At 35.3% G+C, this 17471-nt stretch overlaps 1 protein-coding gene across 5 annotated transcripts in view; it reads left to right on the top strand.

Annotated features, from left to right (window-relative positions):
- The first annotated feature begins 1243 nt into the window (after positions 1-1243).
- Positions 1244-17471, top strand: part of LOC124375303 (anion exchange protein 2-like) — a 34026-nt gene continuing 17798 nt past the window's right edge. The window contains exons 1-5 of one of the 5 annotated variants that reach the window (XM_046833478.1): positions 1244-1387; positions 2959-3065; positions 13878-14031; positions 14680-14861; positions 15067-15215. In XM_046833478.1, coding sequence (XP_046689434.1) covers positions 3030-3065; positions 13878-14031; positions 14680-14861; positions 15067-15215 — 521 coding nt within the window. In that variant the 5' untranslated portion in view covers positions 1244-1387; positions 2959-3029. Of the gene's footprint in view, positions 1388-2957; positions 3066-6053; positions 6364-8900; positions 9085-9358; positions 9419-13877; positions 14032-14679; positions 14862-15066; positions 15216-17471 lie in introns of those variants that run through there. The other 4 variants (XM_046833479.1, XM_046833480.1, XM_046833481.1 and 1 more) reach the window with 4 other exon arrangements.

Raw genomic sequence — 17471 nt, forward strand, 5'->3', positions numbered from 1 at the left:
GGGCCCAGCAGTAGCATCATGATGGTGCTGAGATCTGAGCTCACAACCTTCCGATCAGAAGTCGAGCATTTTAACCACAGAGCTACTGTTCCACTTCCTGTTGACCAGTGACCACTTATGTTTAGATTTCACACAACTTCTATTTTTACAACAGGCTTGTTTGAACAACATTCCTTCAAATTCTCATAGCACATAACGTTATAGGAAACAATCCTAAAATTCCATTAGCTGCTCATAACTGTAATCCTAAACTCATATTGTTTTCATTAGCATGCCTGACTCATTGCTAATAGCATGTTTTGCAGCCCCAGATACAGATACATTTTGCTTGTAAAAGCTTCTGTCTAGGCTAAAAAAAAAAAAAAAAAAAAAATATATATATATATATATATATATATATATATATATATATATATATATATATATATATATATATATGTACTAAAAAAATGTTTTTGACACAGTGCTTAACTGGTAGATACTGTATATACTGTAGCATGTTAGCTACATTAGTCTTGTGCAGTAGCTCCAGTGTAATGTGGAGGGAGCGAACTTTAGAGAGCAAAAACATGCCTTATTTGACTAAAGGGGAATGCTGTGGAAATTTCATCATCCCCAGCCCTAATCATACTGAATAATGTTTCTCTTAAGATGGATGAGGGCATGTGTGTGTGTGTGTGTGTGTGTGTGTGTGTGTGAGTGAGTGAGTGAGAGAGAGACAGCACGGCAGAGAATATGAATGCATAACTCCATGCTGACTCATAAACCTATTGGTACAGTCAAACACACACCCAACTACGCACCCACACACACCCAGACTACAACTCTGAACAGGCTATTATGCACCCCATAGACACACACACACACACACACACACACACACACACACACACACACACATAGATAGATAAGTTATTTTGCACACACCACACACACACACACACACACACACACACACACATTGGTGTGTGGTGTAAAAAAATGTATTTCCTTTAAAACACAGGAAATTTCCTTCTTAGCTAATGTTATTCCAAAAATAACATTATTTGTGTGTGTGTGTGTGTGTGTGTGTGTGTGTGTGTGTGGGTGGGTGGGGGTGGTTGTTTTCAAGTGTACAGCATTATTGATCACATGACTGTTAAAGCTCCACCAGAGGAAATTTGACCTGTTTGAGGAAAAACTGAAGTGTGTGTGTGTGGTGTGTGAGAGCACACACACACACACACACACACACACACACACACACACACACCCTCTTCCTGTTCTTGCTTCCTCATTCACTCTTTTTCTCTCTGCACCCAGATGTGATCACAAGCTCCTCAGAGGAAAAGACACACACACACACACACACACACACACACACTCAGAGCTGAACGCATGCTTGCCGGTAAGTCACTTCTTCAGTTTTCTTTTTCTTTTTGACTCTACTAAAGAGAACTGGACAGCTGTACAACTTTACTGTTCAGTAAAAGTGACTCTATGACTTTCTGACTTTTTCGTTCTTTATATCTTTAAAATAGGAATTCAAGAGCAACTGAGGCTTCTTTCTTAACACACTGTCAAACACTGGGAAGCTTTAGAATGTTTAATTTTTGGCCACTAGGTGGAGACACTGTGCCTCTTAGGCACATCAGGAATAACTGGTTTTCTAATCAAATACACTTTTTCAAGTTGCAGCCTCAAGTCACACACATTCTTACTTCTTACTACACACTCTTTCACTGCGTATTTGTGTTTGCAGTCTAGTTGCATTCTTACATTATTTCTTCATTTGACAAGAAAAAACACCGGCTTCCTCTGACAGCTTCCTCTGTTCCCCATGTGACGTTTAGCATATCTGACTGCAACATGCGAAAAGTGTCTAACCTACCATTTTTCAGTTCTACACCAAATGTCTGGTGCATGTTGCTGATAACAGTTCATCTAAATCAGTAAAAACACTCGCAATACAAAATTGCACCGTTCACACAAAGTGGATGTTTGGTGTATCTGGTGCACCTATAGGCGTGTTTGGGAGGGGTGCAGGGAAACCAGATGAAACAGAGGAAACTCATGGGGGACATGGTGAGAACATGAGAAAAGTGAACCTGAGCTCGGGATTGAGCTTCCGAAAAAAAGAAATGAACTAATTAATTAAAACACGACTACTACAATTCCAATCAAATCCATAATAATTATAATACAAATCAATATAATCTAAAAAATTTTTAAATGATGATCTAATAATAATAATAACAGAAAAGTGCTTTGTCCTTGTCACATGTATTTTACAGCACAGTGAAATTCTTTCACCGCATATCTCGCCGATGTTAGGAAGCTGGGGTCAGAGCGCAGGGTCAGTCATGTTACAGTGCCCCTGGAGCACAAAAGGTTTAGGGCCCTGCTCAGGGGCCCCAAGAGTGGCAGCTTAGTGATACCCTGGATTAAATGACTTTTCCCTACTTTCATTGATAAATATGTGTTTTTTTCCTCCACAAAGGTCAGATATGGTTTTATCACAGTGCCAACATTAAAGGACAGATAGGGGCAATCAAAAAATAAACTAAAATCGGTATCAGAGTGACGCTGTCACCACTGTAGGTGTGTGTGTATGCGTGTGTGTGTGAGAGACAGTCACCTTGGTGTTTGACTGTGGTTCAAGCTGATATTCATTGAAGCATGCCACATCAACCAATGTAAAATGTGGTGCATGAATTTAATGTCAGTTTAGTCTGTTGTTCCTGTCTTAACATTTCACTATGCATTAATTAAAAGTAATTTTTTGTACACAAATTCAGACGTCTACAGGAAGATACAGTACACATGCAAGATGTTAAAACATATACAGCTTAAACATAATGTTGACCAGAATGTGAGTGAGTATGTGAATAAGTGAATGACTGAGTGAGTTTGAGAGTGAATGGGTATTAAATAGGTTCAATGCTCAGTTCTAAATTATTATTGTGTTTTCCATTGCAGGTGATGTGTCTCACATTTGGACTGCTCTGACGGAGTGATAATACAAGTGATGTTTCAGGGCCAGCCATAACATGAATAAATCACACTCCTGCCCTTGTCCACACTCTGTAAGTACACACACTGTTGTTGAACCTTGTTACAGCCTGTTATTGTATTTGTTGCTTTTTTTTTCTTAGCAAAATGTGCCTTATGTTCTATGGTTTTGCAATTATGGTAACATTTGGTGCAGTGGCTTCACACTTGTGATTCCTTATTAGAAATACACACACACACACACACACACACACACACACACACACACACACACACACATCCGAGTAAAAGACGAAAACTATGTTAGATATGATTGACCCCTAAATTCATAATCAACTACACTTGTTTTCGATTTAGCATTAACACCTCACTATGTAAGCTGTGTCACAGTAAATACACCCAGAAGCAATAAAACAATATCAACTCTAGTTTATTTAGTTGATCTATAAATCCATAAATGATGTAACATGAATTCAGAGTGGTTGATTCCTAAGAGAAAAGGGAGTCAGCCTTGCACAGTTCATCCCTGATCAGAGTTAAACCCAGCAGACTCATGGAATGAGCATTGGAACCAGGTCCACGTACTCTGGTATGGCAGGTAGCAGGTTTCTGTATCCGTCATACTGCAGGAAAGCATTTTTCGTGGAGGTTCCAAGACCATGGAAATTGGACTTTCTTTTGGTCCTAGATATGGAAATTGTCAAGCTTCTGAAGTTGCATCAGATAAAGGCATTGCCTAAATAAGCCAATGTAACTGAACATTCAGAGCTTGAATTTTGACAGCACAATTAAAATTATGCCTACTCAGTAGCCACATTTCATATCAGTTAGTAAACACAGATACATCTGTGGATAATGGGAGTTAAATTATAAGTAGGTAGGACTGGCTGTTGCTGCTCTTTATTTGAAGTCAACTGCCATCTTTCCTTTACTTGCTTACAGCCTTGGTAGGAGAGTCTGCAGGGCATCAACCAGGTGCTAAAGTAACTGGTACAGTAATTTTATAGACATCAGCTAGGTATTATTCCCAGTGGGCAGTTGAGAGTCAAGGGTTCAGCAGTGGTAGTATTGATTAGGAGTCGACAGTTGCTCAGCATTTTATATTTGGCAACAAATCTTTCTCTGCATGGTAAAAAATGCACAGAATACATTTTATTTATAGTTGAATGTAATTAAATTGAAATCATAGTATTGAATCACAGCACAAGAGAAGCGTTTTTCTTCTTTTCTGCAGAAGTGTAAAAATTCCTTTCAGGAATATCGGATTTCTGGGTTGATTTGTGCCATTTACCCCACTTGCTTCAGGTGCAGACACTGTGCTGGGATGAGATCATACTTAATGTGGCATCTAATTAAACTTACAGATTAATCAAAATCACATTTTGAACTCCATCACCTGTAACCCCTGGATATAATACACTAAATACCAAAATAGTGTAAAGGACATGTTATAACTTGTGTTGAAGTGCAGATGTGGAATTTCACAATGCATTTGCCAGAAGCAGAAAGTGGCAGTAATGTATGTCTATATACAGTATAAAACCTTTAGCCTTCGACAGAGATTTTGGGACTCACAGCTGAAATGCTCTACCTAACTTTAAATGTTAACAGTTCCTGATAAAAGTGGGCTTCATACACAATTTAAATATCTCTAAAAAGAAGACACTTTGAGGTTTACTGTCCATTATTCACTGTTGATATTGTTAAAAAAAAAAATAAGTTATAGATGATTAAGTACTGTAGAAAAAATATTCCTTAAATAAATTTATTTTTCCTTCATATATAAACACATGAAATCTGTCCTATAGCAATCCATAAAAGTAATGGTTTGAAAGCCACATGTCTCATGAGTTTATATTTTAAATTGAATGAAGATATCATAAAAAATGAGATTCCTACAAACATTTATTTAAGACTATGTCTGTTTCGCCCCTCCCCACCCACATTTTAGGACTCACAGCTGAAAACATGTACCTAAATTTAATTGTTAACAGTTCCTGATAAAAATGTCTACATACACAATTTAAATATATTTGGAAAGAAGACACTTTCAGCTTTACTGTCCATCATCAAAGTGGATATTGCTCAAAAAAGATTAGAAGTTATAGATGATGAAGTGCCATAGATATACATTTCCTGCATTGAACATTATTTTTATTTCATATATAAATACATGAAATCAGTCCTGGAGCAATCCAGAAAAGTACTGGGTTGAAAGCCACATGTCTCATGAGTATATATTTGAAATTTTATGAAGATTTTCATAACAAATGAGATTCCTATAAACATTAATCTGAGACTGTCTGAGCCTTTTCTCCCTCCCCCTGTTTGAGAGACACCTGCTAAACTCAGGTGATCATTCATACTCTATTCATACAGTCTGCATATTAATGAATGGCTGACCATTAAAGGCTTTTTTTATACATGTTTGGGGATATTGATATTGATTTGGCATTCATATTGATGACCAAGTAGCCAGACAAGCTATTGTTCTACAGTCATGGCCATTCATATTGATGTCTGGCCATTCCAATCTCAACAATACACACACACACACACACACACACACACACACACACACACACACACACACTTACTTTTCAAGCATTTCTCTTATAAAAACAAACAGGCAATAAAACCAATAAAATCGTATAAAACTATAAAGGGAGATATATTGTAACTTACAGATGTAAAATCTCAGATAAAACAACTTATTTAAATGTCCATTTTTTTTTTTTTTGTAAACAAAGTCCAGTTAGCACGAGCTATAAACAGCTGTTTATGTTGACCTGAGAGCTGCATCACTTCCTGGTTCGTCACTGCTTCGACCAGTAAGAGTTTGTAAAGAGTAATAAAACCAAGCCTGACACACGTGGAGAATAAAATCCTCCCATATATCGTTAAAATCCTGCACTTATTGGCTACATTGTCCATCAGTCATTTTGTTTCCATAATGCTACTGGCTGGAAAGAAAAGGTTTGAAATGAGAGGCGGCGCATAAAAAAACATAGCGACACCTGCAGAGAGAGAGGAGTCTCCACCCAAGATTTATCTTTTACTTTTTATTATCACTTCCTTTTTCATTTTTTGTGGTCTCAACCGTTTTGTACCACTATATTCTACCAGCCATGTTTGTTATTTTACCAGCATGATGTCGTTTTTTTATGTGAAAGTTATTCGGAAATATATAAACACAAACACCAGCCGAAGTTCTGTGACGTAAACAAAGAAATAAGCATCTAAATTACAACACTATTATTTGTTTGGAGCAGAAATGCTTTACGGCATGTTGATCACTGGACCCGTATCTTTCCTAATAATCCGGGATGAGCAGCAGTGCATGTCTTTGTGACTCGTTATTACAATATTTATGTAAGTAGTGCGGTTTTTTACGCATGTTGTTGTTGTGTACTGCTCACAAATTCAGCAAATACATTCGTTATACGTTTTTCATTGAAAAACAGTGATCTGAAATCGCTGCTCGAGACTTAGAGCTTTAGAATGATGTATTGTTAGTCATGGTAACTTTTCTCCCTATTTATTTAATCTATTGCTAAATATTAACACCTGAAAACAATTGGCTATTAGTTGCGTGCACGCAACCACGAAGTTTAAATACAGCTTGTCTGTGGTTTATTTTTATTTATATAATGTTACTATAATTATATATTGCCCCCCAGCATGCAATCATTTTTACAGACCATGACCTAAAATAGGTTCAAATACAGCTCCAATTCCAGAAAAGTTGGGACACTGGGTAAAATGTAACTAAAAACAGATTGCAACGATTTGCAAATCTCATAACCCATATTTTATTCACAGCAAAAACATAGAAAACATATAAAAAGGTTTAAACTGAGAAAATGTATCATTTTGCAACTAATTAGATTAATTGACAACAGGTCAGTAAGTTGATTGTGTATAAATACTGTATCTTAAAGAAACAGAGTCAGAAGAAAAGATGGGCAAAGCTTCACCAGTCTGTGAAAGACTGTGTCTAAAGATTGCGGTGCAAGTTCAGAGAATTTTACTCAATATAAAATTGCAAAACAGTTGAATATTTCATCATTTACAGTACACGATATCATCAAAAGTTTCAAAGAATTTAGAGAAATCTCTGTGCACATGGGAAAATGGTGAAACTCAATATTGGATGCTCGTGATCTTCGGGCCCCTCAGGTGGCACTGCATTTAAAACAGTCATGATTCTTTAATGGAAATCACTACATGGGCTCATTAACACCTCCAGAATTCATTGTCTGTGAACACCTCCACAAGTCATCCACAAAAGCAGGTTAAATCTTTGTCATGCAAAGAAGAAGGCATGCATGAACATGATCCAGAAATGCCACCATTCTCTCTGGGCCAAAGCTCATTTTAAATGTACTGAGTGGAAACAGTTCTGTGGTCAGACAAATCAAAATTTTAATTTCTTTTTGAAAACCATTGGAGGTCAAGTCCTCCGGACTAAAGAGGAGAGGGACCATCTGGCTTGTTTTTAGCACTCAGTTACAAAAAGCCACATCTCTGATGGTATGGGAGTGCATTAATGCCTGTGGAATGGACAGCTTGCACATTTTGAAAAGCTACGAGTGAAGGCTTTGCATATTTGAGCAATACTAACTGTATATTGCATCCATTACAATAGCATGCCTTTGTAGTCTGAGTCCTGTTTCTGAACATAAAACATTTAGCGAGTCATGAAATAAAAAATACTATAAAGGACTCTCAAAACTGCTGAGCAGACAGAATCCTGTATCAGACACATTTCCTCAGTTCCCAGATGTTTACAGACAGAAGATGGGATGCTGCACAGAGTTAAACATGGACCTGTCCCTACTTTCTTAAAACCTGTTGCAGCCATCAAAATCATAATTACTTTTTTCTTAAAATAGCATATATTCTTAGTAAGAACTGATACCTTTGATTTTTGATATCTCCTTTTGTTTTATTGAGAATAGAATAGTATATGGATTAATGAAATTAGCAAATTTCTGTCTTTATTTACATTTTACACAGTGTCCCAATTTATTTGGATTTGGGGTTGCATAAGATAAAAATAAGTGCATCACCCAAAAGATTGTAATATGGTTATAAATTATAAGGATTATAATCTAAAAATAGGCAATATAAAGGATTAGTTTCTTATAAAAGCAGGTTTTTAAATGTTTTGTCCCTCATTTTTTAAATTTTTATTTAAATAATAATTTGCATATTTTAAGAATTTAGAAATTGCTGTAATTTATAAATACATATAATGCTGCCTGTCAAACAAATTCCTCTTATCACTTGCAATGTGGCAGCTATAAACAGTCGTTCCCCTTTTTCCAGCTTCTCTTTTTTAACTGTTGAAGGGGAAAAAATTCCCTAAAACTTGAAATATTATCATGAAACTTCCTCTGTCCTTAAAACTCTCTTGCAATAAAAACTGTGGACACGTTTCAGGCTGCTTTCACAAATGTCCCATTCATAAATAAATGCCTATTCAAACAAATCGGCATTTGTACATAAATACATTTTGGTAAATATAGCATGCTCTTATAATCCATATATTATTAAAATTCGATTCTGCTGAAGCCTTAATTAGGCGTAATGGAAATATGAAATTTGTCATAACAATTAAGATAAAAATCCTAAACAAGTGAAAAGATAAACAAAGCCACACCTGTCTATATCTTATAATAATAACTTGGCAGAATAGACTAAATGTCTGGGGAACAATTAGAAAAGTAATAGAAATGCAGAATGCAGATTATATTTTGAAGACATGGTGAGCATATTGTGTTTATAGACTGGTCAAGTGCAGCTTGTTCAATGCTATTGGTTTCCATCTACAGAGAGAGCGATGGTTAATGATTAACACCACCAGTGGCAAGTGTGTGCTTTGTGTGTGTGTGTTTTGGTAACGCTCAGTTCAGTATATGTTTCAGAGTTGTTGTTTTTTTAAACCGTGTATAAAGTGTCCTCCAGCTCAAATCATGTAGTAAATGTTCATAAACACTCAGTAAGTGTGTAAACTGTGTATATGCGGGGTTGGTCTCAATGCTTGGTTTGAAGACGAGACTTGACAAGATGGATTTTCTTTACATGAAGGTCAGTAATGGAAAATTATTGATGGTGGTATTGTGTTTGAAATTGAAGAAGTGCTTTTTTTGCTTTAGAGTCTCTATGTTGTAGAGTCGACATTAATTTTGTGTTTATGTTATAAAAATAATATAATGAAATGAACAAATCCTACACAGAAATGTAACAGGCACACATGCAGATCTTTATCTAGTGTGCAAACAGATAATCAATGTGTGTGTGTGTGTGTGTGTGTGTGTGTGTGTGTGTGTGTGTGTGTGTGTGTGTGTGTGTATGTGTTCAGTCTTCAGTCTTCATATAGCCCAGTCTGATTGGTCAGAGCACACCAGCGCCTAAAACTGCAGTGAGTGTTCTGTTAAATAATCCTAAACGAAGATTTAAGAAATGGGACCAAATCCAGATTTTTGAATTTAGCAGTGTGTGATGAATTTGTAAATAAAACATATGAAACTAAATTGATGCTAACATACTTCTGATGTGAGCATAAATAAATAGAGGGTGATGCAGAGAGAGATTAAAGGATGATGAAGAATATACTGTATATGGGTTAAGGATAAAGGATAAGTGATGAGAAAGAAGAGGGGGTTATGGGATGAAGAAGGAGAGAGGGGTTATAGATGATAAAGGAGAAAGGGATTATGGGTGATGAAGGAGAGAGGAGTTTAGATTAAGGAGAGAGGTTATGAGATGATGAAGGATAGAGGGGTTCTAGATAATAATTGAGAGACATGTTATGGGATGATGAAGGAGAGAGGGGTTAAAGGACGATCAGGGGAATTGTTCATGGAGAAGTCAGGGGAGAAGGAAACTGTTAATAGATGAAGGGGCATTAATGGCTAAATGAGAAGTAAGGGCTTGAGAGCTGGCAGAGTAGTTGGGGGTTAAGGGCCTAACTACTGCTCATCATCAGCTCTTAATCCCTAACTACATCATTTTCCCATACCCACTAAATACACTATCAGCCACTTAACCACTAACTACTCCATCAGTCCATAACCACTAATTCATTGCTAATAGACTACTTAGTGGTTAAAGGTTTTATTTCCCTTTTTTTTTAATGTAGCATGCAGGGCCCGAAAGTAATATGCATTTGGCATCGACTGTAATTTTTTTTTAAACACTTTGCACCAAATAATGCACTCTATCACCTGAGACAGACGGTAGCTTACTGTGAAGGTCATGAGTTCAAATCCAAGCCACATCACGCTGTTACTCCCGGTCTTCTGAGCAAAGCCCTTAACCCCATAGCTGCTCAGTTGTATTAATGAGATAAATGTAAGTTGCTTTGAATAAGAGCATCTGCCAAATGCTCTAAATGTCTTGTAGTGTTTATCAGAATGACTTTCAATTGTTTTATAAGGTCAACACACTTTAAAGGGGTGAAAAAAGGGTCAATATTTACCTTCAAAGAAATGTTTGTGTGCGTGTGTGTGTGTGTGTGTATGTGAAAAGATTACATTGTTCTTGTCGATGTAAGCAGCATGTGAGCGTGTATATACACACACGCGCGTGCGCACCCACACACACAGTCATATTTGCTGTAATTGCACATTTGTGAAGGGCAGACGTGTTTAGACCAGCTGAGGCAAAGAAACACTGCAGGAGTGAACAAGAAAAAAATTTTAATCCATACAATACATCCACACATACAGAAACACCGCACAGCTGAGCATGACTGAGGTATGTAGAAATCATCAGGAGCAATTTATAACATTGGTTCTGTTGGAAAAACACACAACAGTGGGTGCGGGTGTGTTTTAGTAATGAATATAGGGTCCAAACATCGGAGCCTGTTAGGGTTTATGCTTCTGTATGCGTGCTTATTTTTCAGTTTTATTTAAAATTTTATACTAACTCTTTCATTCGTCTCAAATTCATCATCAAAACTAAAATGTATCGAGTTTTTTTAAATTACGAAGCTTATTTTTTTGCCCAAATTTTAACTACACTTTTTAAAGTGAAAAGCTGAAAAAAAAAAGGTTCGTAATAGAATAAATTAAAAAGTACACCACTAAATAATTTGAATAAAATAGTTGGGAAAGATTAGATGAAGAAAGGTTGTGATCAATTAATGATTCTTGGTTTACTCCAGATTTTAAAGATCCTGTTCTGAATTTGGTCAAACATCTATCAGAGGCAACTAAATTGTACAGTATTGTGTAAAGGAAAATCTTTTGTTCTGAAAAGGAAAGATGATGAATCACAAATTTAGCCAAAGTAAAATTTATTTGCAGTTTTAATAAAATAATTGAAAAAAAATCATCAGATTTTGGACCCAACTATATATACATGTCATAGACATTTCTATTATTTTTATCAGCCCCCTTTCAATGTCCCCTCAAACACTCAAGTAGGAAACCCTGGATTCGTCATGACTGTGATTCTTTTAATATGGCTTTAAATAATACTTTTTTGTTACAGTGTAACTTTTAATATATTCATTGCTGAAACACCCTTTGATTTAGTGTTTAATGTATTTGTTATGTAAGAAGGTAATTAGAAGTTTGGTAAATGTAATTTACTTGCAAATGTATTTTTTTTTCCATAATTTTCCCATAACACTGCATTTTTCTCCTTCACTACCACTTATTTCAGGTTCTACTCAATTATGCATTTTTCTAAATAGTAAAGCTGTAAAGAAGTCAACCATAGATAGTAGGGCTGAAACGATTCCAATTCAAAATCAAAAAAGCATTGAGGCAAATTATTACGACGCTTACGTAAGTGTAATAAATTGACATTCAGTTCCACCCAGATGAGGATGGGTTCCCACTTTAGTCAGGTTCCTCTCAAGGTTTCTTTCTTATGCCATCTCAGGAAGTTTTTCCTTGCTACAATTACCACCAGAAAAACCACCAAACAAATTACTTGTTCATTTTAATAGACCCATCCTATTTTTGCTTGTATGTTTAGTATTGCTCTTGAATGAACAAAAAGTACTTCTTATCCAATTAATCGATGGAATAATCTGTAGAATACTCGATTACTAAAATAATCAATAGCTGCAGCCCCAGTAGATTTCATAATTCTTTCTGTAAAACCATTGCACAACTAAGTTTCAATGGAAGCTTTGTCTTTTACAGCAGGTAGGGTTTGTAAAATTATATTTGTGCATTCTATTGAAGTTTTTATAAAAAAAACATTGGAAACAATTGAAATTTTAATTCCAAAATTATTTTTAGTTTAGTCCTGCTGTTCAGAAGGTCTCAAATTTAAATCCCAGCACATGAAAGTTGCCAGTGTTGGACCCCTGAGCAAAGCCAAGCAAGTTCAACCGCTCTGGATAAATGTGTCTGCCAAATGTCATAAATGTACCTGATCAGTTAAAGGTTTGCTGAAAAAAGACTTTTGCTCAGCATTGAATAAGATGACATATGGAACATTTAACATGCTCTGAAAGCTCTGAAATTAACATGTTTTGTGAAATCCCAAAGTTAGCATGTTTTGAAACACTATACAACATATACTCTGTGTATGTATGTGTGTGTATATGTGTGTGTGTGTATATATTATATATATATATATATATATATATATATATATATATATATATATATATATATATATATATTTCATACATTCTTTTAGATGGAAACAAACTTGCACTGCAAAGATCAGTTGTTTCCTCTCATTGGCCAACAAACATGTGTTACATATACAACACAGAATTTCAATAAAGAGACATTTGTCATTGATGATGAATCTGACCAGTCATATATATTGCACGAACAATTAAATGATCAGCTGATTAGCAGGAAATCATATTTCCATTTTGTGAAATCTGCTATGAAAGTGCTATGAGGCAGCATTTAGACACACAAGCTTTAATAAATAAATAAAACAAGAATCGACTGCCTGAAAACATTTTTAAATTTTAGACTAAAATGTTTGTCTAGCTAAATAAGCAGGCAATAAGACTGATTAATTTTTTTATTATTATTATTAAGTTAGAAGTCTGGCAAGAGTTAGTAGTATCCACTCATAGTATTTTCTTAGGGTTAGGGTTGGGCAATAAGACAAGTTCAGCCTTATTAATAATAATTAAGCACAATTTTAATTTAATGCCAGCGTTGATTAATTATTCAACATAGAAAAGGCCTTGTTTTCAGTCCAAAAAGAGCTAGAATATATTCCAAAAACTGAGAACCAGTTGAATAAAAATATTGCCCTCTAAAACTGAGAGGTGCATTAAATCACACGTAGCACTGAATATTTAATTTTACTTTATCTAAGTTATTTTATTTGTCCATTGAATACTGATGGTTCTTCTACTTGGTAACATTGAGATACCTTTTTAAAAGATTGCTTTACTATTTTGTGTTTTTTTTTTTTACCAACTTGTTTGATTGTTGCTTCATTCTGGCATGTTGAAAAGGCTGTTGTGTTGATATTGGTTAATGCAGTGGTGAAGTGTACAAATGATTTGTATTTTAGGAAATAAAATCTCGCAAATTTTTCGCTTTTCACTAACAAAATAAAAAATCCTGGTGGTGAGGACTAGTGCACCTTTGAGTCTTCTTTCAAAATAAGTCAAATACTTACGTTCTGTTTAAATGAAGTTTTGCAGTAAAGTATCTTTTCTTTTGTTTTCAACTCTGATCTTAAGGTACTTTTTACACCAGTTATATCGACAGCCTTTCTTTTGTCTTCTTGAATTTTACTAAGAAAAAAATGCCTTCTGTGATAGAAAACTTAAAGCATTTCCTCTAAATGTTGACAATAAATGCTGACACTGGAGACACATTTAATCATTTCATAAAATCCAAATTTCTGACAAATTTTTGATGTGTTTTCCTCCATAGTCCATGTCATCTGCAATCTCTACAGCTCCGATACCGGAAGAGGAGGATGAAGACCTGAACAAAGCTTTTGGAATTCAGAGATTTCAGCAGATTCTTAGCCCAACACCACGTGAACCGAGCGAGCACCGGCACTACAGCGAGGAAGACTTCCAGTGTGAGTTTAAGGCGAAGTTCATTCCACCACATACTGTAGGTGCAAGAAAAGTCTTAAAGCGTGTCCCCCTTGTACATTTATAGCATTCAGCAGACACCTTTATCCTTTATCCAGTGCTATGTAAAATGTGCTTAGAAGCCTTATATACATTCTAATGCTGACTCAATTAAACACAGGCAAAACTTTTATTAGGCTCAAACTCTGTAGGAGTAAAATAAATGTTTTTTTAATGCAGAAATCCATCCACTGAAAGAAGTAGGTTTTTAGATGTTGTTTGAAGACTGCTAGAGACTCTGGCTGTTCATTCATCAAGTGAAGGTTAAATCCACTGCCTTAGTAGCAGTATGGAGAAGATTCTGAAAGCATGTCTTTCTTGGATTCATGGAGATGGTGGGACCAGTCAAGCAATGGTTGAGGATGTGTAGATACTGGCAGCAACAGCCAATGGATGATTTGTAGGAATGAGGTGGTGTGGGAGAACTTAGGATGGTCAAAAAATAGCAAGTTGTAGTAGTCAAGGGACAACTACTTAACTTACTTAAAAACAACTGAGAGGCCTGTGTGGAAAGAAGAATACATGCAACAGTGAATATTATTTCCAAAATGAATGTACACACAATGTGTGTGTTGTGTATATGTTTTCTTCAGATCATCGTCACTCATCACATCACACCCGACACTCTCTGTCTAAGCACACCGATGGTCGGAGGAAAAAAACTGGGAAAAAGAAAAGGAGACACCCGGATGATGATGTCAGCGTCCAGGAAGGAGAGGAAGAGGAAGAAACACACACCGACAAGCCTGATAATGAGAGGCAGGACAGTGTACAGGTCCATACTACATGTGAAAGTATTGTGTGTACTGTGTGTTATAGTCATGAGTCTAATCGTCTGTTGTCTTGTGTTATAATATTTAATAAATGGTTCAAATATATTTTTCTTTAATATGAACCTTTAACACAAACTGTGTAGTGTGTAGAGTGAGTTATAACCACAATTTGGATCCCTTTTTTTGTACATTTTATCTCCTGCTCAGTTCTTTTTGTATGAGGATGAGGTCTTTCCTGCTGATGGAGAAAACACAGCTGAAAAAAAACATACAGAAACACCAAATGACATCACCACTGAAAAAGGAGAGCTCACACATGCTGAGACTGAAACACACAGCGGTGACCCTCTGACTGAGTAAGTGAGATGCAGACACACAGCTCAAAAATCTCACAAAACAATTCACAACAAGTCAAATGTACAGTACATGAGTCACTACAATAAGTTGTGATACACATATCACATTATACACATTCCAGTTTCACAGTTATCCTTTCCAAAAATCATATATATATATATATATATATATATATATATATAGTGTATATGTGTGTTTCATATATATATATATATATATATATATATATATATATATATATATATATATATATATATATACATACAGTATATACATGAATAATATGTAATCACAAAAATCACAAACACATGGAGGTGTATTTCACCATGTAATGCCATCAAAAGGAAAAAGTTCGAATCCAAGGAATATGCGATCAAGTGAACAACATCTGAAAACAAAACAAATAACAGACAGACAGACAGACAGACAGATAATTCCATGATTCCATTTTTCAAGTTCCCTACGTTCAAGCCCCTCTGTGTGTGTGTGTGTGTGTGTGTGTGTGTGTGTGTGTGTGTGTGTGTGTATCAGCTGAAACCTTGTTACTTATTACACTCTGTCTCATTACTGAACCGTTGCCATAGAAATTGCTTATTCCCCCCCCTCTTCTCTCTCTTTCTCTCTCTTTTTCCCATTATCCTCCTTGTTACTTTCTTGGAGTGACTGATCTGCGTAGGGGTACATTTGTTTTGTTTTTTTATTCTAAAATGATGATCGGTGAGTAATTCACACATTTTTTACCTAAATGTGTTCTCTGTATTATCTGTTCACAAAATATGGCAGAACTGTTAATATTCTGTTTTTCACCATAAAATTGTAAAAGTGTATTTATTTCATTACACTTCAAAAGCTATGGAATCAGAAACATTTCAAACAAAAGCTTCAACCTGTAGCTCACCTTTCAGACAGGTTTAAATGTCTTTATTTAATTGTCATTATTTTTTAGCAAATAAAAAATGCAGCTTAATAATTCTAGAAAGTGTAATATCCTCAATATGAAAAAAATGATTGAAATCTGTATTATTGTGCCAGGATTTAAACCAAACCAAGTTTGGCCAGATGTGAAATCTCAAATTGAAATTGAATTCAAAATCCAGTTCAAAACAATACAAACCAAACAGATACAGCAACTTATTACTTAATTGTTTTATTCTATATCATCTATAATCCTCTACCTGATCTTCAGTAACCAGAGTGTAAATCAGTGTTTCTCCCAGAACAGGAAATGAACTTAATATCTTTAGCATTAAAATTATTATTAAAACTCAATTATTTATCATCTTATTATGAGTCACATGGTATGACTCATGAATATGATGTAAAAAATCACATAAAAAGCACATCACATGCTATATGAGTTCTTCATGTCATGTCATTTCATGTACATATTGAGTGGGCATCAAATTCACAAGTACACTTATTGCCTTTTTTGGTGAACATTAATCATTTTCTATTTGTACCATTTTTTTACTTTTGATTCTGAACTTTATAGACTTTTGCTTTGCTCACAGTCATTCTGTGTTGCACCACTGTCGTAAAATAACAATATTTCCTTTCAATACACAAATGTTACCTAAAGAAATTTTGATAAAATGCATTTGGCTTGATTGTTTTTCAGTGCAATACATCCAGTACAATGTATGCTTGGCTCGAGCTGATTTTTTTACTAATGAGGTCTTTTGAAGTGTTAGGTTTAAGATGGGCAAATATTTTGTGACACACAGTTGGCTGCAGTTAGTTAATTAATAATAAGCTACAATTTGTCATAACAGGTTGTGTGCTAGTTTTTGAACTAGTTATGAAGTACAGTAATTTGTTCAGAAATTGTACACAGGAACATTTACACAAGAAATGTGGCATTCATGAAAATGTAATTAAATCGAACAAAATGGAGTTGATGTAAATGTATATTATAATCTTTATAAGGAGAGTATGGATGTGTTTGGTGATTTGGTGCAAAATGTTGGACTATGATGTTTTGCGCATTTCTTACAATCACACCCACAATTTGAATCATCATTTGGACAACTAGTTGAAATGATAAAACTGTTTAAATAGGACAAAAGCGATGGTGCCCCAATGAAAGTAGCGGAAATTAGAGTGTATCTATTGTAGCTGACACATTGCAATGGCTGAGCTGCATTATTGGGAGCACATACTGGCTTTAGTAGACAAACTTTTACCATTTATTAGCCATTTTGTCAGTCATTTTGTCCTTTTACCTTTTATGGAGTCTTGTATGGGTGGGTGAGGGG

Source organism: Silurus meridionalis, chromosome 21 (assembly GCF_014805685.1).
Source record: "Silurus meridionalis isolate SWU-2019-XX chromosome 21, ASM1480568v1, whole genome shotgun sequence".
Taxonomy (NCBI): domain Eukaryota; kingdom Metazoa; phylum Chordata; class Actinopteri; order Siluriformes; family Siluridae; genus Silurus; species Silurus meridionalis.